At 65.4% G+C, this 24,200-nt stretch overlaps 4 protein-coding genes across 7 annotated transcripts; 1 reads left to right on the top strand and 3 right to left on the bottom strand.

The window, feature by feature from the left end:
• Window positions 1-168: 168 nt before the first annotated feature.
• SUPT5H (SPT5 homolog, DSIF elongation factor subunit) lies at window positions 169-8,584 on the bottom strand. 4 transcript variants are annotated; one of them, XM_054808187.1, is made up of 30 exons: window positions 8,349-8,584; window positions 7,726-7,804; window positions 7,484-7,646; window positions 7,339-7,404; window positions 6,898-6,909; window positions 6,675-6,744; window positions 6,509-6,577; window positions 6,341-6,406; window positions 6,190-6,220; window positions 6,038-6,106; window positions 5,698-5,949; window positions 5,511-5,600; window positions 5,349-5,419; window positions 5,121-5,226; window positions 4,906-4,999; window positions 4,680-4,816; window positions 4,418-4,573; window positions 4,139-4,285; window positions 3,833-3,979; window positions 3,461-3,586; window positions 3,279-3,363; window positions 3,097-3,204; window positions 2,904-3,006; window positions 2,590-2,717; window positions 2,069-2,174; window positions 1,818-1,976; window positions 1,515-1,683; window positions 864-1,067; window positions 685-780; window positions 169-462 (listed from the first exon to the last, which is right to left on the bottom strand). In XM_054808187.1, the coding sequence occupies exons 2-30, from the start codon at window positions 7,795-7,797 to the stop codon at window positions 319-321; spliced, it is 3,246 nt and encodes a 1,081-aa protein (XP_054664162.1). In that variant the 5' UTR covers window positions 7,798-7,804; window positions 8,349-8,584; the 3' UTR covers window positions 169-318. The 4 variants fall into 4 exon arrangements, with proteins under 4 accessions (XP_054664162.1, XP_054664161.1, XP_054664164.1 ...); XM_054808186.1 differs by having other exon boundaries at window positions 7,726-7,816; XM_054808189.1 differs by lacking the exon at window positions 6,898-6,909.
• A 305-nt stretch (window positions 8,585-8,889) lies between these two features.
• On the bottom strand, window positions 8,890-10,767 carry MED29 (mediator complex subunit 29). Its single transcript, XM_054808166.1, has 4 exons — window positions 10,522-10,767; window positions 10,038-10,096; window positions 9,657-9,741; window positions 8,890-9,422 (listed from the first exon to the last, which is right to left on the bottom strand). The coding sequence occupies exons 1-4, from the start codon at window positions 10,765-10,767 to the stop codon at window positions 9,195-9,197; spliced, it is 618 nt and encodes a 205-aa protein (XP_054664141.1). The 3' UTR covers window positions 8,890-9,194.
• An 18-nt stretch (window positions 10,768-10,785) lies between these two features.
• PAF1 (PAF1 homolog, Paf1/RNA polymerase II complex component) lies at window positions 10,786-15,431 on the top strand. The gene is made up of 14 exons (XM_054808164.1): window positions 10,786-10,930; window positions 11,469-11,498; window positions 11,626-11,718; window positions 12,281-12,402; window positions 12,642-12,708; window positions 12,809-12,910; window positions 13,012-13,117; window positions 13,234-13,302; window positions 13,402-13,505; window positions 13,601-13,717; window positions 13,978-14,106; window positions 14,459-14,564; window positions 14,654-14,741; window positions 14,833-15,431. The coding sequence occupies exons 1-14, from the start codon at window positions 10,881-10,883 to the stop codon at window positions 15,237-15,239; spliced, it is 1,590 nt and encodes a 529-aa protein (XP_054664139.1). The 5' UTR covers window positions 10,786-10,880; the 3' UTR covers window positions 15,240-15,431.
• A 309-nt stretch (window positions 15,432-15,740) lies between these two features.
• On the bottom strand, window positions 15,741-21,611 carry SAMD4B (sterile alpha motif domain containing 4B). The gene is given in 15 exon segments (XM_054808167.1): window positions 15,741-16,014; window positions 16,194-16,277; window positions 16,634-16,737; window positions 16,739-16,752; window positions 17,172-17,367; window positions 17,633-17,751; window positions 17,847-17,932; window positions 18,014-18,254; window positions 18,491-18,577; window positions 18,682-18,791; window positions 18,892-19,004; window positions 19,048-19,177; window positions 19,471-19,932; window positions 20,519-20,913; window positions 21,549-21,611. Coding segments are annotated over 14 exon segments (1,971 nt in total). The 5' UTR covers window positions 20,715-20,913; window positions 21,549-21,611; the 3' UTR covers window positions 15,741-15,985.
• Window positions 21,612-24,200: the final 2,589 nt, after the last annotated feature.

Raw genomic sequence — 24,200 nt, forward strand, 5'->3', positions numbered from 1 at the left:
TTCAACACCACCCCCGCCCCCCGCCCCAGCCGGTTGAACCCCCCTTTCCCCAACCCCATGGTACACGGGGGTCCGGTTCCTGACACCCCCCCACCCCCGGTTTTATGGGGCTGGGGGGGCTCCCCCAGTTACACCCCCCCCCCCCCCCCAAAAAAGGGCAGCAGAGAAGAGGGGGCGCCGCACCCACAGGCATTTATTCCACACCTACACCTCACTACAACCAGCAGAGAAGGGGGGGGAAAAAAGGGGGGGGGGTTGAAAGAAAAAGGGGGGGAAGCCAAAGAAAAGGGGGGGGCGCAGGGGGGGACGACCCCCCCTTCAGGCCTCCAGGAGTTTGCCGAGGAAGCGGAGGTTGAGGATCTTGAGCTGCTCCTCCAGATCCATGCGGACGATCCCGTCCTCCCCGTCGATGCTGAGCAGGATCCCGGTGGCTTCGCGATCCTCCCCCAGGATCACCTTCACCTGTGTGTGGGGGTGTGTGTGTAAATGGGGGGGGGGGTGTTTGGGGGGGCCCCAGGGGGATCTAGAAGGTCCAGGAGGGACCGTGGGGTGGGGGGACACACATTGGGGGGAGCCTGAAGGGGGCCCAGGAGGAGCGGGGGGGTCTGGGGGGGGTCCTGGGGGCATCCTAGGCGGGGTGGGAGGGTCAGGGGGTCGTCCCAGGAGGAGTTGGGGGGTCCCTACCTTGTTGCTCTTTGTGGGGGTGACGGGCTCCAGGTGCTCGCTGGAGATGCTCACCACCTTCTCGCTGTCCTTCAGGTAGACGGAGCACATCCCCCCCTGCGGGGACAATGGGGGGGGTCATCAGCGTCACCCCCTGCCCAAACCTCCCCCCCCAAAACACCCCCCCCCGGGGGTCTCACCGTGACGCTGCGGATGACGCCAGTCTGTCCCACGGCCTGGCTGTCCAGGTAGGTGTCGCGGACCTTCACCTGGATGTCGGTGGTCACCCAGTCGCTGGAGTTCTGCTCGATGCCCGAGCCGGGGGTGTGGGGGTTGTACCCCCCCGGGGAGGGGGCTCCGGGGGTCATGGGGCTGTACCCCACCGGGCTGGGGCTAGGGCTGGCCTGAGGGGAAGAGCAGGAAGCGGTTTGGGGGGGTTTGGGGGTTACAAAGGGGCATAGGGGGGCTGCAAGAGGGGTTTGGGGGCTATAAAGGGGCATAGGGGGGCTATGGGGGGACTGCAAAGGGGGGTTGGGGGTTACAAAGGGACATGGGGGGGCTATGGGGGGTTTAGGGGGGCTGTGAGGGGGGTTTGGGGGTTACAAAGGGGTGTAGGGGGGCTGGGGGGGCTGTGAGGGGGCTAAAAAGGGGGCTATAGGGTGTGTAGGGAGGCTACAAGGGGGGGTTTGGGGGGTGTAGGGGGGTGCCATGAGGGAGTTTGGGGGGGGGTGAGGGGCTATGAGGGGGCTTGGGGGGCTACGAGGGGACTACAATGGGGTTCAGGAGGGCTATGAGGGGGTTCAGGGGGTGTGGGGGGGCCATGAGGGGGTTCGGGGGGGTCCCGGGGGTACCTGGTAGGCCATGGGCGATGGCGTGGGGTGGTAGCTGGCCGGCGAGTGGGTGTTCTGGTAGCCCACGGGGCTGGGGGCCACTTGGTGGTAGCTCTGGGGGCTGGGGCTGGGCTGGTAGGAACCCTGCGGCGAGGGGACGGCGTAGGGCGAGAACTGCTCCGTGTTGTACCTGGGGGGGTGGGGAGGAGTTGGGGACCCCTGGGAGGAGTTGGGGACCCCCAGGAGTTTCCCTCTGCCCCGTTCGGGGCTGGGTTTTGGGGGTCCCAAGAGCAGCGGTTCAGGGTGGTGGGGGGGAGCGCTCACATGGCCGGCGTGCCGGGGGTCTGGGGGTTGTAGGGCTGGTTGACTTGGGGGGACGAGGGGTCAGGGTAACCGGGGGTCTGGGGGTTCGGGGTACCCCCGTAACCCTGCGGCGATGGGGTGGGCTCATCGTCAAAGCCGTACTCGAAATCCTCGTCGGCCCTAACAAGGAACACACGCACACACACAGAGAAAATGAGTGGTCGTTTGGGGGACCCCGAAACGGGGTGGTCGCAGTGGACCCCCGGACTGACCTGGAAGGGGTGTTGGGGTTGTTGGGGTCCCAGGCGCCGCTCTGGGCGGGCGTGCGGCTGCCGTCGTGCAGCGGCGTCTGTGAGCCATAGTGCGGCGTGCGGCTGCCTGCGAGGGGTTCCCAGCGGTGCCATCAGTGATGTCATCCCCCCCACACCCCCCACCTTCAGCCCTGTCACCTCCACATCCCCCCAGGGCCCCCCTAATCCCTGCGTGTGTCCCCCCAGACCCCTCCAACATCCCCCCGGGGCCCCCCTAATCCCTGCGTGTCCCCCCCCAGACCCCTCCAACATCCCCCCGGGGCCCCCCTAATCCCTGCGTGTGTCCCCCCAGACCCCTCCAACATCCCCCCGGGGCCCCCCTAATCCCTGCGTGTGTCCCCCCAGACCCCTCCACGTCCCCCTGGGGCCCCCCAACCCCTGTCCCCTCCATCCTTGTGTCCCCTTTGTGTCCCCCAAGGTCCCTCCTCATGCTGATCCACCCCCTTGGGGTCCCCCATGTTCCCCCGCCCCGTGCCACTCACCATCATGCAGGGGGGTCTGCGAGCCGTACATGGGGGTGCGGGAACCAGAACCGTACATGGGGGTCTGCGAGCCGTACATGGGGGTGCGCCCATAGGTCGATGTCATCCCCCCGGGGCGCCGTGAGCCCCTGTGGGGACATGCGGGTGTCACAGGGGAGGACACAGGGACCCCTTAAAAGAGCCCCACTCATGCCTCAGGGTGTCATCCACCCCCATGGGAGGTCCTGGCCAGGGTGTCACCACCCCTGAGGGCCCCCCGACTCTTGGGGGGTCTCCGGAAGGCCCCCCCGAACCCGGTGTCCCCCCCCACTCACACAGTGGTGAGGCGCTGGCGGTCCACGGAGATGGTCTGGCAGGTGGAGTGCAGCTCCACGCGCGCCGTGGACTCCGTGGCGTCCTTCACCACGCCGATGTAGCCTGTGGAATGGAGGGGGGGGTCAAGGGGGAGGTCTGCGTGTCCCCGAGGCCCCCTCCCCTGTTTGGGGAGGGACGCAAATGAGCGCCCACCTTTGTAGGGTCCTTGGGAGATGCGCACCGTCTGCCCGATGAGGTCATTATCCCGCCGCCCGCGGCCACGGCTCATCCCGCCACCGCCGCCGAAACCGCCGCGTTGGCCTGCGGGATAGAAACGGGGCTGAGGAGGGGCAGGGGGGGTCGGGAGTCCTCGGGGACACCCCCAAAACACTCACCAGCCCCGCTGGGGTGCATCGGGCTGCTGATACGGGGGCTCATGGGGGCGAAGCCGCCCACGGTGAAGTTGGTGACGTCCCGCGGCTGCGAGAGGGAGAGAAAACGGCGCCTGGAGGAGGGGGGCAGCGACAAAACTGGGGGGCTGCAGCCCCCCCGAGGCAGTCTTTGGGGGTGTCCTCACCTTGGAGCCACCTGCCAGGACAAGGTGCCGGGTCTTGCAGACGAACATGCCACCATTCTCCACCAGTTTCTTGCAGTGGAGGAAGGCGAAACCCCGGAAAAGGTGTCGGATCTCCCCCTCGCGCCCCTGCCCCCATGGAAAGAGAGGGGGACACGAGCCTCAGCGCGGGGGGGTGATTAGATCCTCCCCCCCCTCTGCCAGGGAGGGACCCCAAGACACCAGGGAACCCCCCCGCCACGGGGACACGGCTTACCCCAGGGACGATCCCTGAAGCAGAGACAGACCCAGAGCACCCCTGGGACCCCCTGAAAACACCAAGAGGGGCCCATCGCACCCCCAGGCCCCCCCCCCAAAAACCTGGTAAGCCCCTACCGAGTGAGGCCCGTCTATGACTTTAACGATATCCTTGACGTGGATGTTGTTCTGCTCTGAATCGAGGGCGACGGCGAAGCGGTTGTCCTTCTTCCTGGTGACGGCCTGGTGCCGCACTGTCACCACCTTCCCGTACATGTTCAGCACCTATGGGGACAGGTGATAAAACTTGGGGCGGGGGGGCAACTAAAAAACCAAGGACAGGCCCATGGGATGGGGGGGGACAACACAGCACAGGGACGAGTATGGAAACTGCCCCCCCTCCTCGAAACGCTGCCGTGGCTTCTCCAGGGAGCTGGGACCCACCTGGAAGGTCTCCCGCTCCAGCCGGACAATCACGCCCACGGTTTGGGGGTCCAGCTGTACCAGCTCACCCCACTCGTGTTGTCCCCCCACATCCACGCCAGACGCCGTCTCCGAGCAAAGCTGCAGGTCACGCGGTAGAACCTTGAGCTGGTAGGCGAGAAGCATGAGACGCAACTTTTTTTTGTGTTTCTGCTCTTTTTTTCCCCCCTCAAAAAAACCAACCCAGCCCGTTTCAGGGTGGGATGCCGAGCTGGATTTTTTACCTGCCCCCCCAAATACCTCGTGCATGGTAAGGTCAGAGAAGAGGATGACAAAATTTTCCTCCACCCTCACGATCAAGCCCGTGTCGCCTTCAAAACGCCCTGCGATCACCTTGACGTGATCGCCCATCTTGAAATATTTCCGCAGTTCCTGAGCCGGGAATTCCAGCATGTCCTGGAAGGGGCGGTAAAAAAAAAAAAGAGGGAACACTATGGGCACATGGAAAAGGGGCTGGGGGGTCCGCCACGGCCGTGGCATCGTTCCCCAGGTCCTCCCTGACCTTCAAATCCTCGTGTTTGGGCATGATGGTGATTTTGTTGCCGTCGACGCTGAGGATTTTGCCTTGCAGGTTGATCAGCTCACCCTCGCACACCTCCACGTTGTCACCGGGTTGGAAATTGTGTTCTCGTTCCTTCCCTGGAGCGACGACGACGACAGCAAGGGGGACGGTGAGGGGACGGTGCCGCAGGGACAGGGATGGGGTGGGGACAATGGCGCCCGCTTACCTGTGCTCTCCGTCACCACCTCCAGGTCGATGCCTTCAGGTTGGTCCTCAAATTTCTCCAGCTCGGACAAGGTGGGCTTCACGCCCTCCGTTATCTACCAAGAGCAGAGCTGGCGGTCAAAACCATCCAACAGTGCCCCCCAATCTTGAAATTAGGAGGAGGCTTTTGGGGGGAAAAACCGGTGGGTTTGGGGTTTAAACTGCAACGCGGCTCACCACGGCCGACATGGCGAAGCTCTTGAAGAGGAATCCCTTGCGGCTGTAGCGGTTGCCTTCGAAGATGAGAAAATCGCCGTCGGATGCCACGTCGCCTCCCAGGGACCTGCAACAAAACTCAGATCACCGCCTCGGTGGGCAGAAGCCCCCCAGGGATGAAATCCTCCCCCCTCTCCGGTGCAGCGGGGGCCACATCTGCCATCCCCCACCACGGCGACGGTCGCCTACCGGATCTTCTCAGCATCGAAAAGTCTCTGCGGGGGTCGCTTGAATTTCTTCCTCTTGGCGAACCAATCTTTCTGTGGGGCAACGTTGGGGGGAGCGGGGGGGTGAGCAAAGAGCGATGCCGTGGCGGCGATACCGGCACCGGGACGGCACGGATTTGCTTACCAAACTCATACGGGCTTTGATCCGGTCGAAATCGATGCGGGGGATCATCTTGAGGGAGATCTGATTCTGGCTGGGCTCCACGTAATCCACCTGGGGAAAGAAGGGGGGCGCGCAGAAAACGGGGTGAGCCGGCTGCCTCCACGTCCCATCCCCCCCCCCAAAAACATCCCCATCTTTCCCCCGTCACCTGGGCGATGTCGTCCTTGTAGATTCCCCTTTTGAGACGGACCCAAGATTTGGGTTTGAGGTTGGTGACCTCCTTCACCACCTTGAGGACGTCAGTCATCTCCTTGATGGGGACCATCTGCTGGTTCCAGTAGCCCATGCGGAGGTTGCCCACCCCCTCGATCGCCTGCTTGACGTGCGTCTGTTTGTACGCCTCGACGTAGATGTAACCCTTCACGTGCTCGGGGGCCACCACCGATTTGATCTGCAGGGGCTGGAGGACGAGGGGACGCCTCGGTGACACCTCGGTGACATCACGGCGCCGCGCCGCCCCTGCTCCCAGCCGTAACCCGCGGCCTCACCGTGTCGGTGAACTGGTAAGCGATGAATTTCCGCATCAGGGCGATGGCTGTGGCGCGCTCCTCACCGATCTGGGGACAAAAAGGGGGGATTCAGGGGTGAGGACGTGCCCTCCCCCCACCGAGACCCCCCCGGCACCCTCCCCAGCACCCACCTTGCACTTCACTGTCCAGAGATTGGGGTCCCTGCGTGGGGGCAGAGAGGGAGACGCCGTTACGGGATGGCTCGTCCAGATTTGTTCCTTTTTCTCCCCAAAACCACATGGGGTTTCCCCACCACCACCCCCTGCCCTCCCCAAGACTCACTTGACTCCAGGCAGCAGCTGCTGCTGCGTGATGTCGTCCGAGAGCTCGTCGGAGCCACCATAAACACTGAAAAACCAGAAAATTATGGAAATTATTGAAATTATTAAAAAAATAAGGAAAACAGAGGTGGTGGGGACATCCCTTGTCATGCTGGGGACAGGGACTCACGTTTCTCCCACCGAGGACTTGGCGTATTTTTTCATGTAATATTCGCCAAGCTCTTCCTCACGCTGGTCCCTGAGAAACAAAAAAAAAAAACGAAAAAAGAAGGGGAGGACATCAGCACGACCCCCCCCCTTCAGACGGACAGACACACAAGCGGAGCCGCCGTCACCTCCAGAGGTTCTGCAGCCGCCGAGCGCCAGAGCGATCTTCATCCAGCACCACGTTATCGATGTTGGAAGCTGTGAGGAAGACGATGGTCGGGATTTTGTTTGGGGTGGGGGGGTGTGGAAAAAAAGGGAGAGGGGGGATGGGCTGGGCTCACTCGGCCCCTGGAGGAAGTGGGGGGACCCCGAGGGGAAATTGGGGGTGACGGTGGGGTGATTCGGGCTTACCTTCAATCTCTTCTGCTCGGGAGGAAGAGGTGGCGGTGGAGAATGAAGCAAATAATAGCGGCAAAACCACGCGCGGGGAGGGGGGGAACAAAGGGGAAGGAATCAAAATTCAGGTGACGGAGTGGGGGAGAAAAAGGGGGGGGAAAGGGAAAAAAGCAAAAGAAAAACCCCCAGGCGAGCACGGATGAGATGTGCCGAGAGGATGGATGCAGGAAGGGACGGAGGGATGGACGAGGCAGGGGGGAGACATGCTGCCCCTCCCCCTTCCCCCCTCCCGGGATGGGGTTTGGCGGGGGGGGGGGTGGGAATAAGGGGTGGGGGCCAATGCGCGAGGGGCTGCGCTTCAATCCTCTTCCTCGGGCCTCCAAGGCGGGGAAGGGACCCGGGGAGAGCCCCGAAGGCCTGGGGGGGGCCCCAAAGTACCGGGGGGTCGCTCCTCACCTTTCTCCAAGATATCCTCGGCCCCATCCTCCCACTGGTCTTCGTCCTCGTACTCATCGTCGACGTCTGGGGGGGTCAAGGTGGTGAGCGGGGCCGGGGACGCCCCTCCAACACCCCTGTGCCCACCCCCACCCCCCCAGCTCACCGGCCTCATCCAGGATGAAGCCGCCGTGACGTGGCTTTTTGGCCGGTCGATCATCGTCTTCCTCTTCTTCTTCCTCATCGTACTCCTCCTCCTCTTCTTCCTCCTCCTCCTCCTCAGCCTCCTCCTTCTCACTGCCGGCTGCGCTGGCGCGCTCCTCCTCGGCCTGGGGAGTTTAAGGGGGGGGAGGTGAGGGAGGGCACCCACACACGCCCCCCGTCCCCAGCTGCGGCCTTCAGCCTCACCTCGGCCTCCTCTGCCTCACTGCTACGCTCGCTCTCGTCCTCTGAAAAGTTGCTGTCGTCGCTGTCCGACATGGCGGCGCTGTGGGGGGGTCTGGATTGGGGGGGGTAGAAATAGGGGGGGTCTGGGGGATGGGTGGTGGGGTCTGGGGGTGTCCTGTGGGATGGGCGTGTTCTGGGGGGGGGGGCAGTGGGGTCTGGGGGTGTCCGGGGGTGTCCCGGGAGCGGGCAGTGGGGTCCAGGAGTGTTCTGGGGTAGCTGGGGGGACAGGCAGGGGGACACAGGGGTGTCCCGGGGGGGCAGGAGGGGCTGGGATTGGGGAGTGCGGGGAGCTGGGGGTTTCCGGGGAGGGGGTCAGACGGGATTTTGGGGTGTCCGGGGTGTGTGTGGGGGGTGTGTGTGTGTGGGGGGGTGGGGTGGGGTGTGAGGGGGGGTGTGTGTGTGTGTGTGGGGGGGGGGGGTGATCCGGGGGCGGCCCGCGGCAGGACGGGAGACCAGACCGCCGTGCCCCCCCGCGGGCACCCCCCTCCGGGGTGCAGATCTGGCCCCAGGGCCGTCACGGGTGGCTCCGGTGAGTGTGTGGGGGGGTGTGTTCCATCCCCGGGGCCCCGCCGCCGTCCCCTTACCCCGGGAGGGAACGACGGCTCCCGCTCCGCTCTTAGGCCTCGGCCAGGCCTCTCTCCAGGCCTCGTCCCGTTGTCGGCCGCGGTCCCGCCTCGGCCCGGCCCCGCTCTCGGCCTACCCCGGTTCGGGCCTATCCCGCTCCGGTCCCGCCTCGGCCCTGGCCCCGCTCCCGTCCGCTTCCGGTTCCGGTCCCGCCGCTACCTGTCTCGAGAACTGCCAGAGTCACGTGATGGAGGAGTAGGCGGGACCTACCGCCACGCGTCCTCTGATTGACAGAGCGCGACGGCGGCGCGGACGGGACAAAAAGAATCGCCGCGAAAGAAGCGAGCGCTCTTCAAACGGGGGGGGGGGGAAGAGAGTGGTGGGGGAAATGACGTCACCCCGCCGGGCCGTGACGTCGCCGTGCTGTCACCTCCAAAAGAAGTGCCCCCCCCCTTCCCCCCCGTGGAGCCTATACCAGAGAAAACCAGTTTATTTACCAAAAACCAGTTTATTTACCAAAACGCAGCACCCCCATGTCCCCCCCCCCATGGGGGTCAGCACCCCAAAACCAGCACCGGGCCCCCCCCAAAACTCAGATGCCCACACCAGGCACCAGGACCCCCCCAAACCCCCATATCTGCCTTCAGACCCCCCTAGGAGATTTGGGGGGGCGGGTCTGTGACCCCAGTGGGGCCCCCCAAAAAAACCAGCCCCCCCCCGGAGGGGTCACCAGCCCTCTGTATCCACACTCAGATGCCCACACCGGACACCAGAACCCCCCCTAAACCCCCATATCTGCCCTCAGCCCCCTTCTGGGTGATTTTGGGGGGGTCCATGACCCCAGTGGGGGCCCCCCCAAAAAGAAGTCAGGGTGCCCCGGGGGGGGGCAGCTTGCCGGTGATCTTGTTGGCCCCCTCGAGCAGGGCGTTGTGGATGTCCTTGGCGCCGGCGATCTGGGCTTTGATGAGGGGGAGGTACTGGGTGTACGGGAGGGTCTCCCCGGCCCCCCCCTCGTTTTTGGGGGCCGCTGGGACCAGGGCGGGGGCGTGCTTGGCACTGTCGAAACTCTGCGAGAGGCACTCGTGGGCCAGGCGCTGTGAGGGGGGCAAGTAATGAGGGGGGGTAGGTACGAGGGGGGGCACTTGGAGGGAGGGGGGATGAGATTTGGGGGGATGGGGTGGGATTGGGGGGGAGGGAGGAGGGGGAGAGGGGGGGAATGGGGACCGTCTGGGGGGGTTGGGGACTGTGCCAGGGGGGTTGGGACTGGGGGAGGGGGTTAGGACTGTGCTGGGGGGGTTGGGGACTGTCCGGGGGGGGTGGGCACTCACCAGGCAGAGCTCCAGTTGGTCGCAGAGGGCGTAAAACTCCTCCAGGCTCTTGTCGAAGCGCTGCAGGGCCCCGTCGGCGCTTTTCCTACGGGGGGGGGGGTCACCGTCAGCACTGGGGGGACACTGGGGGGCACTGGAATGGGGATGGGGGGTTCGTGGGAGAGGGCCGGGGGCACTGGGGGGTGCTGGGGGGGCACTGGGATGGGTATGGGGGCTGCTGGGGGAGGACTGGGGGCACTGGGGGGCACTGGCAGGGCACTGGGATAGGGATGGGGGGCGCTGGGGGGCACTGGGGGTTGCTGGGGGGGCACTGGGGCATACTTGGGAGGGCACTGTGTTGGGGATGGGGGCACTGGGGGGCACTGGGGGCCGGTCACTCACTGCCCGTTGTCGATGCTGGAGTTCTGCACCAGGTTCTGCGCCGCCACTTTCATCAGGGTCTGGGGGGGGGGAGAAGGGGGTCGGGGGGGGGACACGGCCACCCCGGGGGAGACACGCAGCCCTCGTAACCCCATGGTGACTCATTTACTGGGGGGGGACACTGATGGGGGAAGGGGACACGGGGACACCCCTGGGACATGACACCCCCCCCCCCCGAACCCCATTACCGGCACAGGGACCCCCCAACCCCTGGGGGGGGGGCACACCATTCCCGCCAGCGCCGGCCCCGCCCCTTCCCAACGCCCCGCCCCGCCGGCAGCAAAACCCCGCCCCCTCGCGGCAGTACAACGCCCACCGCCACAGACCCCGCCTCCTCTGCCGCACGCTCCGCCCACTGCCGGCGGCAGGAGAATGCCTACGGCAATAAGCCCCGCTCCCTCTCGGCGGCAGGCCCCGCCCTCACCCGGCGGCAGGCCCCGCCCACCTGCAGACTCTCCTTCAGCTGAGGGATGAGGAGGCGGAACCGCTGCACCGGGTCGAAGTCCTGCGCCTGCGCAGCCGCCACCTGCGCCGTGAGCGGCGGCCCCGGGGGCTGCCCGGGTCCTGGTGCCTGTCCCGGTCCCGGCCCGGGAGCGGCGGGTAAAGGTGGCGGCGGCGCGGGAGCTGCGGGCGGGCCCGGTCCAGGCCCAGGCCCAGGCCCCGTCGGTGGCGGTTGTGGGGGCGCCGCCATTTTCCGTACCCGGCAGGCCCTGCGCGACGGGAAGTGACGTCAGGACGACGGGGTGGGGTCCTGGCGGCTCCCGGAAGTAGCTGCCCGCCGCGGTGCCTGCGCAAGGCCCCGTCATGGCTCCCACCATCCAGACGCAGGCGCAGCGGGAGGAGCCGGGCCACAGGTACGGTGGCGTCACGGGCCTGACGTCACGGCGGCCGCCGTGGCGTCATGGGGGTGGGGGCGGGACTGCGGGTCGGGGTTGGGGGGGAGCCGAACTGTTTGGGTCCCCTCATGATGTCAGACGCACCACGGGGGGTGGCCTGCTGACGTCATAACGCACGTGGGGAGGCTTGGGGGTCCCGGGTGATGTCCTGATGTCATAGCGCACGGAGGGGATGGGCGGGGGGGAGGGCCCTGGACGCCTGGGTCCCTCTTGATGTCATACACGTTGGGGGGAGACGTAAACCGGCGTCCCTTCCTGACGTCATAGCGCACATAGGGGGGTGGGTCTGTATGACGGAGTCTGCTCATGACATCATAGCATGCGTGGGGAGGGGCAGGGGAGGCGATCGTAGCGTGAGGATGGCGTTCCCTCCTGATGTCATAGAGCAGGGGGTGGTCCTGGATGGCGGGAGGTCCCCCCTCGTGACGTCATAGCACACGTTTTGGGGGGTGTCGGGGTTCCCCCCGCCCCCGCACTCCCCTCCCCCTCCCCACAGGCCCAGCTCCCACCGGACGCTGCCCGAGAGGTGAGTGGGGGGGGGGATGGGGGGGGAGGGGTGGTTTTGGAGGGGGGCCCAGCGCCCCTCCCCCACCCCCTGGGGGATCCCCCCTGTGTTTTGGGGTGACACCCCCCCTTCCCCCTCCCCGCCCCAGGTCGGGCGTCGTCTGTCGCGTCAAGTATTGCAACAGCCTCCCCGACATCCCCTTCGACCCCAAGTTCATCACCTACCCCTTCGACCAGAACCGGTACAGGGGGGCCCCGCACCCTGATTTGGGGTGACCCCCCCCGCACCCCAATTTGGGGGTGAACCCCCCCCCTGCACCCCAATTTGGGCCAAAACATGGGAGTTTTGGGGTGGGGGTGGGATATTTTGGGGGTTCCCTGGCCAGAGGAGGGGGGTTGGCTGTCCACGGTTTGGGGGTTCAGGGAGATTTTGGGGCATTCTGGGGGGTTGGGGTTTGGGGGTGTTTTGGGGGTGATTTTGGATGGGTTTGGGTGATTTAGGGTGGATTTTTGGCATTTTGGGCTAGTTTTGGGTGGTTTGGGGTTGCTTTTGGGGTGTTGCTTTGGGGTGCTTGGGGGTGTTTTAGGAGGGGGTGGGGTTTTTTGGGGGTGTTTGGGGTTTTGGGGGGGGTGTGTTTGGGTGGTTTTGGGTGATTTAGGGTAGGGTTTTTTTGCATTTTGTGCTGGTTTTGGGGTGATTTTGGGTTGGTTTTGGGGTGTTTCGGGGTGTTTTTTTGGGATGGGGGTTTTTGGGGTGTTTTCAGATGGTTTTGGGGTGCCTGGACTTGTCCCCCCCACCCCCAGGTTCGTGCAGTACAAGGCGACGTCGCTGGAGAAGCAGCACAAGCACGACCTGCTGACGGAGCCCGACCTGGGCGTCACCATCGACCTCATCAACCCCGACACCTACCGCATCGACCCCAGCGGTGGGCAGGGCCGGGGTGCACCCCAAATTTTTTTTGGGGGGGGGGGGGAGAAGATATGGGGAGGGAGGGGAGCGCATCCACCCCAGGGCTGAGGTAGCTGAGCTGCCTGTAGGGGTTGGGAGACCCCAAAAATTAAGGTGGGGGGGACCCCAATGCTGGGGGGGGACCCCAAAATTTGGGGGGGGGGCCTGATACTGGCAGTGGGAGAAGGCAAATTTCCCCGTTTCCCCCCCCCAAAGTGCTCCTGGACCCAGCGGATGAGAAGCTGCTGGAGGAGGAGATCCAAGCGCCCACCAGCTCCAAGAGGTAACGGATTGGGGGGGCACCCCAAAATCGGGCCGGGGGGGCAAAGGATACCCCCAGGTCCCTGGGGGGGCATGACGTTGTTTCCCCCCCACACTTTTAGATCGCAGCAACACGCCAAGGTGGTGCCATGGATGCGCAAGACCGAATACATTTCCACCGAATTCAACCGCTATGGCGTCTCCAACGAGAAACCTGAGGTCAAGTGCGTCCGAGGGGGGGTCCCGGGGGGGGGGTGGGGGTCCAAGGGGGTGTCCGTGCCCCCCCGACCCCCCCACTCATGTCCGTGTGTTCCTCCCCACTCAGGATTGGCGTCTCAGTGAAGCAGCAGTTCACAGAGGAAGAGATCTACAAAGATCGTGACAGCCAGATTGCCGCCATCGAGAAAACCTTCGAGGACGCCCAAAAAGCGGTGAGGGGGGGTGAGGGGTTTTTTTTGGGGGCCCCCCCCTGGGATATTTGGGGACCCCTCCAAGATTTAGGGGGGTGGGGGGAGGCACAGACACCCTCCTGTGCCCCCCGGCCCAGATCACGCAGCACTACAGCAAACCCCGCGTCACCCCCATCGAGGTCATGCCCGTCTTCCCCGACTTCAAGGTAAGGGCGACACTGTGGGGCTCCCCACCTTTTTTTGCCCCCCCCCCCCCCCCTTTTTAACCCCCCTGCAACCCCTTTTTACCCCACCCTCACCCCCAGATGTGGATCAACCCCTGCGCCCAAGTCATCTTCGACTCGGACCCGGCGCCTAAAGACACCAGTGGCGCAGCCGCGCTCGAGATGATGTCACAGGCCATGATCAGGTTTTTTTTGGGGGGGATGCGACCCCCCAGATTTTGAGTCTTTTAGGCCCCCCCCCAAAGAAACCAACCCATTTTTAACCCCTTCCCGCCTGCAGGGGAATGATGGACGAGGAGGGGAACCAGTTCGTGGCGTATTTCTTGCCGGTGGAGGAGACGCTGCGCAAGCGGAAGCGGGACCAGGAGGAGGAGATGGATTACGCCCCCGAAGATGTGTACGAAGTTGGGGGGGGGGGGAGCTATATCACGACGGGGGGGCTATATCATGAGAAGGAGGTCATAAATCTCGGGGGGGGGGTGGGTGGGTGGGGGTGTGTGTCTTATATCGCTGGGGGTGTCTTGTACGACGAGGAGCGGAGCAGATCGCCTGGCAGAGCCTGTGAAATTTTGGAGGGCTGCATTGGGGTTTTTTTTTGGGGGGGGGTGGTGGGGGTGGGTGTCTTGAAGCCCCCCTGCTGTGCCCCCCCCCCCCCAGATATGACTATAAGATCGCCCGGGAGTACAACTGGAACGTGAAGAACAAAGCCAGCAAGGGCTACGAGGAGAATTATTTTTTCATCTTCCGCGAGGGTGACGGCGTCTACTACAATGAGTTGGAGACCAGGTGGGGGCTGGGGGGGACGCTCCCAATACTGGGAGCACTGGGGGGGGGGGGGTTTCCCCTTCCCTGGGGGGTGATTGGGGCTCCCTGGGGAGTGGGGAGGGTCCTTGGGGGGGGGGGGTTGGGGGGTCCCAGGGGTGCTTGAGGCCCCCCCTCACCTGTCAGGATTTTGGGAGGGGTCTCTGGGGGGGGGGGGCAGGGGTGGATTTCAGGGGCTGGGGGGGGTGTCCCTGGGGGGTCATAGGTGTTGGGAGGGGTTTGGGGGTTCACAGGGGTCTGGGGGGGGTCCCTGGGGGTCAGGAGGGTTTGGGGGGAGTCCCAGGGTCCCCTGACCCCCCCGGTGCCCCCCCCCCAGGGTGCGGCTGAGCAAGCGGCGCGCGCGGGCGGGGGTGCAGTCGGGCACCAACGCAGTGCTGGTGGTGAAACACCGCGACATGAACGAGAAGGAGCTGGAGGCCCAGGTATGGAATTGGGGGGGGGGGCTGATATCGGGGACCCCCCACGAAGGGGTCCTGCTGCCCCCCCCTCACCTTTCTGCCTCCCCCCCAAGGAAGCACGGCGGGCGCAGCTGGAGAACCACGAGCCGGAGGAAGAGGAAGAGGAGGAGATGGAGGCTGAGAAGGAAGCGGCAGGATCAGGTTTGGTTTGGTTTGGGGGGGGGGGGGGGGGGGGGGCAGAATTGGGGTCCTCCCCAAAACCCCCCACAAAATTTCTCCTTCCCTTCCTCAGACGAAGAGCGGGAGAAAGGCAGCGAGAGCGAGGGAGGAGCGAGTGGCGAGGAAGAGGAGGCTGAAGGCTCCGGGAGCAGCAGCGAGCGGGGGGGCTCGGCCCGCAGCGAGGAAGAGGAGGAGGAAGAGGAGGACGAGGCTGAAGAGGAGGAAGAGGAAGAGGAGGAGGAAGAAGGCAGGGGGAGCAACCGGCGGGGGGGCAGCGATGCCGCCCGGGCTGCCCGCGATCAGGAGGAAATCTTTGGCAGCGACAACGACGAGGAAGAGGAGGAAGAAGAGGAAGAGGAAGAGGAGGAAGGGGGGGGCGCCCCTCCCCGCAGCCCCCACCTCAGCCCCAGCGACGCCTCCGACGACGCCTCCGACGACGACGACACCCCCAGCGATGCCTCCGACTCCTCCAGCGACTGAGCGGGGGGATTCTCCGGCGGCTCGTAGTGAGGTTGAGCCTGCACCCCCCCATCCCCGTTTTGGGGCAAAAACCAGGCACTTTGGGTTCTTTTGGGTGGTTTTTTGGGTTTTTTTTTTTTCTCTTTAATAACGTAGTCATGGTTACCAGCCATAGTCATAACAAAAGTTATTCATAATAAAATGTATCTAAAATAACGTTTCTATCGCGAAGGGGCCGCGCTACGTGTACAAAGGGGGGGAGGGGCTGTACCGACGGGGGGGGGGGGGGGGGGGGTCAACATGTACCTAAATTTGGGGTCCCCCCCCTCCCCTCCCCGGGGGGCCAAAACCCCCCAAAATAATATTAATAATAATAATATAAGAAGAAAAAAAAAAGAACCCCACAAAAAAAAAAAAAGGGATTTGGGGATTATTAAAAATGGTGAAAACGCAATGACCCCCCCCCCAAAAAAAAACCCCAACAAGCAAAAGGGAGGGACCAGGAGAGCCCCGCCCCCCACTCGCAGCCCCGGTAGTGTCAACGCAGCCCCCCCCCGCCCCCCCGAGCCCCTCCCCCCCCAGCCTGGGGGTGGGGGGTTGGGGAGAGGAGTATGATATCCCCCCTCCTCCCCCCCGTTTATTTTAGAGTCCCCCCCGGGGGGGGTGTGGAGGGGGGGCACTGAGGGTGACTGGTCATGGTGCCCCCCCCGGGGGGTGTGTGTGTGTTAAGGGGGCAGCCCCCCTTTTCCGGGGAGGGGGCAGCGCCATCAGATGGTGGAGGTCTTGTCTGTGCCATCTGCGGGGGGGGGTGGGGGGGGTGTCAGGGGGGTGTCGGGGGGGGCTGGGTCCCCTCACCCCCTCCTGTGTCCCCCCCTCACCCCCACCATGTCCCTTCATGTCCCCCCCCGAGCCCCCATCCCGTCCCTTTGTGCCCCCCCGTCCCTCCCCGTGCCCCCCCCCCGTGCCCCCCCTCACCACCCAGCGCGTGCTCCGTCATGCTCAGGCACAGCGACTCCAGCGTGGGGTTGATCTCCAGGTCCGTGCCGGGGAGGGGGCACTCTGGGGGGGGCGGGGACACAACATACAAGGGTGAGGGGGGGCCCGGGCCTCCTGCCCTCCTCCCAGACCCCCCCAAAACCCTCCTGGGGGGGACCAGGCCTCCTGCCCCCCCCAAACACCCAGAACCCCCCCAAACCCTCCTGCCCCCCCCCAAACCTCCTCACCCCCCCCCAAAACCCTCCTTTGGGGGGGGGCACACACCCTGCCCCCCCCCCAGCAGGACCCAAAGCACCCCACCCCTGGTGGGGGGGGGCAGGAAAACACAGGCCCCCCCCCCCCCCACGTCTGTGTGTGTCCCCGCAGTTTTACTCCCCCGCCCCCCCCCAATTTTGCCCCCCCCCCCCCCCCAGCCATACCCTGGGGGAAGGCGAGCAGGGCCTGGGGCGAGGTGTGGACGGGCAGCGAGTGGGTGCGCTGCACCGCGCTGCGGCTCCCCGGGGCCCCCCCGGCCCCCCCCTGCGCCAAACCACAGGCTCTGCAGAGGGGGGATGCACACGGAAGGGAGGGTTAGTGGGGGGGTACCCCAATACAGGGGCGCCGGTGGCCAGGAGGGACACCCCCAAAAACAAAGGCCAGGAGTTGGGGTGCCTGTTTCTCCCCATCATGGGGTGAAGGCCCCCCCAAAAACACCCCAAGTTCATCCAGCCCCCCCAAATCCTCAGGCAACCTCCCCACCTGCCCCCCCCCCCCCCCCCCCAAATCCCCCAGCATCTCCCCCTCACCCCTAAACCCCCCCTGAATCCCCAAGGACCCCCCTAAATTTGCCCCCCCCAATCCTCACGTGCCCCCCCACCCCCAAATCCCCAAGGACCCCCGCATTTGCTCCCCACCCCCCAAACCCCCTACATTTGCCCCCCCACCCCCCCACATTTGTGCCCCCCCCGAAGGACCCACCTGGCGTCCCTGGGTGCCAAGGGGGGGGCCGGCGAGGGGGGGCCGTGGGGTGGGGGCCCCCCCAGTGGGTCCCAGCAGCCCCAGGCGGGCGGGGGGCAGCGCGCGGGGGGGCAACGCGAAGGGACGCTGCCCCCGCCGCCCCCCCGCCCCCCCCACAGAGCCAGCTATGGGGAGCGAGTTGGAGCCGAAGGCCCAGCTGCGGGGAGGGGGGCACAAAACACGGGGGGCAGTCAGGGTGATGCCCCCTCCCAACACCCCACCCCCAGGGGGTCACCCAGAGCCCCCCCCAGGGGAAACTGAGGCACCCCGAGTCGGGGGGGGGGGGGGAAATGGGGCAGCCAGGGGGAAATTGGGGCATGGGGGTGGCCTGGGGGGGGGGGGCGAGAACCCCCCCCAAAATGAGGGGGGGTCAAATGGGGCATCGAGCCGCCCCCCAGGGGCAAATGCAAACGCCCACCTACCCCTTGGGGGGCCGATAGCCGGGGCCGTCGAGCGGCACCTTCTTGGGGAAGGCGCGGAGCAGCTTGAGGACCTGCTGCTTCCAGGAGAGGAGCCTCTTCTTCTGCGTCTCTGTGAACGCCTTGGGGGGGACACGGACACCGGGGACGGTCAGGGCAGGGGGGGTCATGGCCCTGCGGACCCCCCCAGACCCCCCTACCTCAGGTCCTGTCCTACCTCGTGGCTCAGGCACTTCTCGAGGAGCTGGAGGTAACTGGTGATGTTCTCCTCGTCCGGCCGCGACACCAGCAGCTGGGTGCACACTGAAGTGGGGGGTCCTGAGCACCCTGACCCCCCCCCCGCCGAACACCCTAGGGACCCCCCCGTGGCGATAAGGGTCTCACCTTTGCCCATGACACGGGTGAACTGGCCCGGGATGTCCCCGTCGGGGACGGGGGCGGCGGGGGCTTCGGCGTCGGCGGGCGGGTGGGGGGCGAAGGCGTCGGCGGCCCCCGGGGGGGTCCCTTCGGGGGGGCCGTTAGAGGGGGGGGCAGCTGGGGGGGGCCGGAAGGCTTTGATGGGGGTCACCATGATCTGCTGGAGCTCCTGCAGCGCCGTCCACAGGTTGCCCCCCTCTAGGATGTCCTGGGGTGGGGGGGATGACAGACAGGGACACGGGAGGGTGATCAGGGGCTGTACCCCCCCCAGCACTGGGGACATGGGGGGACACCAGGGACACCCTGGGGACACAGCCGGGGGGGCACACACCAGGGGCACCCCTGGGGACACACACACACGCCAGGGACACATGGCAGGGGGGGAACCAGGGCCACCCAGTGCCCCCCCAGGACCCAAGTGCCCCCCCCCCCCCGCACCCCCACCTTCTCCAGCGCCCTGAGCACGCTCTGCCGCTCCCGCAGCTTCTGGATGCTGAGGGCGATCTTGTGCCGCGCACCCTTGGTGACGTTCTGCAGGATGGGGGGGACACACAACAAGGGGGGGTGGATGACACATCCCCTCATCCGGGGGACACGGGGGGGGATGGACACACACGGGGGGGACAGGCACACACCTGCGACTCAAGGTGATGTTCCGTCAGCGTCATCATCTCCTCGTACGTCATTTGGGAGAAGAGCGCCGCGTACTTGTGCAGCCGCAGGCTCTTCAGCCACGACGGGACGTCTTTTTTTTGGGGGGGGAGGGTGACACAAAGTGGGCGGGTGACCCTGAGGCGCCAGGTCCCCGCAGCCCCTCCCGCCCCTTCCTGCCCCCCGTCACCCACCTTTCATCCCGCTGCCGTCCTCCTGGAAGGTGTTGCGCCCGCCGGCCGGCTCCTCGGTCTGCTCGCTGCCGGAGGAAGCCACGCTGCTCTGGGGGGAGAGGGGCGCGTGGTCCCCGAAAGAAGGGGGGGGGACGCGGGGCGGCGGGGGGGGGAGCGGGCACCACGACAACGGGGGGCGGAGGTTCTTCGCCCCCCCCTGCCCACTCGGTGCCCCCTCCCTGGGGACTGCCAGGCGCCAGCGAGAGGGAACGCTTCAGAGGGCTGGGGTGCAGCTGGCAGGGCAGAGCTGTAGGGAGGGGGGGGTCAGAGGGGGTGGAGGACCCCCCCAAATCCCTCCTCAGGCCCCCCCGACCCTCAACACCCCCCCAGGCCCCTCCCTGGCCCACCCAGCCCCTCCCAGATCTCTCCTGTCCCCTCTGACCTGCCCCAGCCCCCTCCTCTGTCCCCCCCGACCCCCCCAAGACCCCTCCTCTGATCCTCCTGGGCCCCTTCCCAGCCCCTCTGCGTCCCCCAACACCCTCCTCGGTCCCCTCCCCAGCCCCCCTGTCCCCCCCAGTCCCCTCCTCTGTCCCAGCTCACCCGCTCCCCCCAGGCCGTTGCCGCCGGCGGGGGGGTGGAAAGGCGGGTGCCCGTTCTCCCGGGGAGCCGCCTCGGGCCAGCTCGGCCCCAGCTCAGCGGCCCCGTGTTCGGGCCACTCGTGGGGGGGAGGCGGCGGCCGGCGAGAAGCGTCGGGACGGGAGAGTCGAGCCGGCGCCGGCGGGGGACCGCCAGTAGCCAAACGTTCTTCTAAGTGGCCCAACCACAGAGCCAGGGCACTGCGATCGTCCAGGGTGGTGGCGGGGTGGATGAGGGCATAGGAGAGGAGCTGGCGGCTCTCCTCCACGCATCGGTTGCTCTCGATGGCGTACGCCAAAATTTTCTGCAGCCGTTTCATGTACTCGGCTTTGGCGGCGGCGTTGCCCGGCTGCAAAAGCGGGAGGTGGGCGAGGAGAAGGGCTACCGCCGCTTCCGCCGGCTCCTGCGGCCACTGGCTGATGGCGGCTGTTTGTGGGGGGGAAAAAGGGGTGAGGGGGGTGGCAGCGGAATGATGTCACATTGGGATGGGGTACAGGGAGATTTGGGGGGCGATGGAGATAAGTTATTGCTGCCCGGGTTGGAAACAGGGGGGTAAAGTTTGGAGTAAAATCCCCCAGTTTTTCCCAAGGAGGCCCATGAGCCCCCCCAAATTGTCCAGGAAGGAACAGGGGGACCCCCCTGCCGGGCACCCAGGGAGGTTTTGGGGTCCCCGGAAAGCTCCTGCGGGGCACCCGGGACCATGTGGGGAGCCCCTGGGGGTGGTGAGAGCCCTTGGGGGCTCTGCAAAGCCAGAAGGGGGACCCAGGGGTCCCCCCAGTGCCCACTCATCCACCCAAGGGGTCCTCAGGGTCCCCCGGGAACCTAGCCATGCACCCAGGGAGCCGTGGGGGTCCCCCTAGAGCCCACCCAAGGGGTCCCCCCAGAGCCTATCCATCTACCCAGGGGGTCCTCTGGTTCCCCAGGGAGCCCACCTGTCCACCCAGAGCCCGGCCACCCACCCAGAGAACCCTGGGGGTGCCCCCAGAAGACCCCCCTCCCCGCCACAACTCACCAGCGCTGTTGGCCTCGGCCTCGAGGAGGTGGATATCGGTGCAGTCGGCCAGCGAGTGCTCGAGGCAGAGCTGGAGGAAGCGGGCCTGGGTGCGGGTGACGCGTTTCAGCAGCGAGAGCAGGGCCACCGTCTGCTCGCACTCGTTCCAGCCCTTGAACCACCCCGCCACGATCCCCACCTGATCCCGGAACATCATGGCGGTGCCGGGGGGATACGATACGGCGGGGAGGGGGAGACGCGGAATCGGCCGTACCCCCCTCCCCTCACATGGCGGCGATGCAGTGGCCGCGGTGGGGGCCCCCCCGGGCCAGGGTGGACATGGGGGGGGGCGTGAGGCCCCGACGGCTCCGGCCAGGCCCCCCGGTTGCGTTCCCGCGGGAGAGCCCCTGAGATCCCTGTGGAGAGACAGAGGGGGGGGACAGGACAGGGGGTGTCAGGGCCGGGGACCCCACCTGTGCAACCAGGAGCACCCCACCGCGCCGGTTCAGGCCTGCCAGGCCAACCGGGGGTGCCCCCCCCCCCCCGTTCCCACCCCCGGGACCCAGAGAAACGCGGGATCCCCCCGAGTCGCTTTCCTGGTACCCTACGCCCTGGAAGAGGGGAACGGGGAAGCGACTGGGGGAGCTGCCGAAGGGACTGTGGGATACCGAGGGACCGTGGGACGCGGAACGGGGCGGGCCCAGGCGCAGAGCGGGGGGGGCCCGGACCCCTTCACCGCCCTCCCGCCGGGCCAAGCGGGCAGAACCGGGAGCGGGGCGCTCCCAGCGCCGTCAGGGAGAACGAAGGGGCCGAGGCGGGGGGCGGGGGTCGGGCCCGGTACCGGGAGGGGGGGGCGGTCAGTCAGGGCCCTGCCAGGGAGGCCGCGCCGGGGACGGCCCAGGCCCAGCGGCCGGGAGAACGAACCGGGGCCTCGGGGCTGCGGGTTGGGGTGGGGCTGGAGGCCGGGGCGGGCCCGGGGACCTCGGCGGGGGCCGGGCGCTGCGGTGGGGCCCGGGGGCTGCGGCCTGGCCCGGGGCCGCCCCTCACTCACCGCCGCCGCACTCGGTAGGCGCCGTCGCCGCCGCGCAACGTCAGCGCGCAAGGCACGCACGGTGCGTCACCGCGGCACTGCGCATGCGCCCGCCCTTCCGCCCCGCCCCTTCCGCTACACGCAAAACTTCAGCCAATGAGAGGGCAGCCAGGTAGGATGGCCGCTTCCGGCGGAGGATCGCCCGCCTCGCTATTGGACCGCGGCGCTGCCAATGGGAGCAAAGGAGGGGCGGGGAGTTGTGGGGGGGGGGGGGAGGTGACTCGTCGCGTGGAGGAGGCAAGCGCCGCAGCGCGGCCCCGCCCCTTTGCGCCGGCCACGCCCCCTCCCTCCTGCCACGTCCCTCACGAGGCCACGCCCCCTCTCGGACCACGCCCTCTCTCAGGCCACGCCCCTTTCCTAGACTCACCGAATGGTTTGGGTCGGAAGGTGGGAGCACCCGAGGGGGTTTCCGGCCTAAAACCTCCCTCAGCGGCCCTTAGACAGCTCCTGGACAAGCTCAAATGCAAAATGGAAACCTGCAGAGGGTGGGAGAAAGGGCAGGTGGGTTGAAAGGAATATAGAGAAACGGTCCGGGCAGCCAGGGATCGGGTTAGGAAAGGCAAAGCCCTGATAGAATTAAATCTGGCCACAGATCAAGGACAACAAGAAAAGTTTGTACAGGTACGTCAGCGATAAAAGGAAAATGCGGGAAAACGTGGGTCCTCTCCGGAATGAAACGGGAGACCTGGTTACGCAGGATATGGAGAAGGCTGAGGTACTCGGAGACTTCTTTGCCTTGGTCTTCACGGGTAAGTGCTCGAGCCACACTGCCCGGGTCACAGAAGGCAAAGGCAGGGACTGGGAGAATGAAGAGCCGCCCACCGTAGGAGAAGATCAGGCTTGAGAATATCTAAGGAACCTGAAGGTGCACAAGTCATAGAATCATGGAATGGTTTGGGTTGGAAGGGACCTCAAAGTCTGTGCGACCTGACGAGATCCATCCGCGTGTCCTGAGGGAACTGGTTGATGAAGTGGCCAAGCCGCTCCCCGTCATATTTGAGAAGTCGTGGTAGTCGGGTGAAGTTCCCGCTGACTGGAGAAGGGGGAACGTAACCCCTGTTTTTAAAAAGGGAAAAAAGGAAGAGCCAGGGAACGCCAGGCTGGTCAGTCTCACCTCTGTGCCCGGCGAGATCATGGAGCAGATCCTCCTGGAGACTATGCTCAGGCACATGGAAAATAAAGACATGGTTGGTGACAGCGACGTGGCTTCACTACCTACAGAAAAAGCTGGAGAGGTACCGTGTATTAGGGAGTGTAGTGACAGAACAAGGAGGAATGGCTTTAAATTGAACCCAAAGAGGTTTAGGTTAGATATTAGGAAGAAATTCTTCCCTGTGAGGGTGGTAAGGCCCTGGCACAGGTTGCCCCGAGAAGCTGTGGCTGCCCCTGGCTCCCTGGCAGTGTTCAGGGCCAGGTCGGATGGGGCTTTGGGCAACCTGGGCTAGTGGAGGGGGTCCCTGCCCGTGGACAGCTGTGAGCAGTGGCCCTACCGCGCATGCGCGGCGCACCGCTGTACTACTGCTATTCATTCATCGGTCGGCAGCAGTGAGTACGAGCCCTACCGCGCATGCGCCGACCGCCCGCTGTAGTACCGCTAGTCACTAGTCGGCAGCAATGAGTACAAACGCTACTACGCATGCGCAACCCCTCCCGCTGTAGTACTACTGTTCATTCATCAGTCGGCAGCGGTGCGTGCGAGCCCCACCGCGCATGCGCAGTGCCCCACCGGCAGTACCGGCTTTGCTCGGCGTGCGGCGGCAGCGCTCCGCCTTTTGCCAGAGCGGAGAGCAAAAGCGTCCCCCCCCCCCCCATCAAGGGAACCCAAATCGCCTCGGGATACATCGGGGACAAGGAGCTGGAGGGGTCCTGCGGGCAGCCAGAGTGCCAAGAGAAGGCTTGAGGCCACGGTGAGGGGCTTGGGAGGGGAGCTGAGGAGAGGACGGGGAGCAGGGACGGGACAGAGGCATCTGAGGTGCTGTAGAGGGGGGAAAAAAAAGAAAAGGAAAAAAAAAAAAAAAGTATTCTGAGGCACAGGAAAGGCTTCAGGAGGCAAGGTCATGGGAGCAGCGGGGTCCCAAGGGGGAGCAGGGAGATGGAAGAGGGTGTAGGGTGCTCCCAGGCCTTGCAGGGGATGGAGGGACAGACAGCGGGGTGGGGAGAGAAAGGAGCCAAACCAACAATATTTGGCTACTCTGCATCATCTGGCTCTGGTTTCCAATTTGTGTGAAGCCTCCACGCCTAAAAAACCAGCCCAGACAAAATTTGCCCAGAAAAGTTAAGACTACTGTGACTCTGAGACAAAAAAATGTTGGCTTAGGGTTTGGGTGGTTTTTTTTTTTTTCTTTCTACTTGCCAATCCATAGTTAAGTAGAAGCCAAGAGTATTATTTCTCCAGCACAGCTTAAAGCCAAACACCGTACCCCTACAAAAATGTATTAAATCATTAATTAAGCTGTAGCTATCAGCTCCTCCAAGGTCGCTTTTCTATAAGCTGCCAGGAAATAAAAAGAGCAGCGGTCTCGGGTTTTTTTACTGGTTCCGTTGTCGCTGCTGTGTGTGATTTGCTCTTATTTTGTTTCACAGCGCAGATTCTGCTCTGCTCGTTGGTGAGAG

Source organism: Grus americana, chromosome 34 (genome assembly GCF_028858705.1).
Source record: "Grus americana isolate bGruAme1 chromosome 34, bGruAme1.mat, whole genome shotgun sequence".
Lineage (NCBI taxonomy): Eukaryota > Metazoa > Chordata > Aves > Gruiformes > Gruidae > Grus > Grus americana.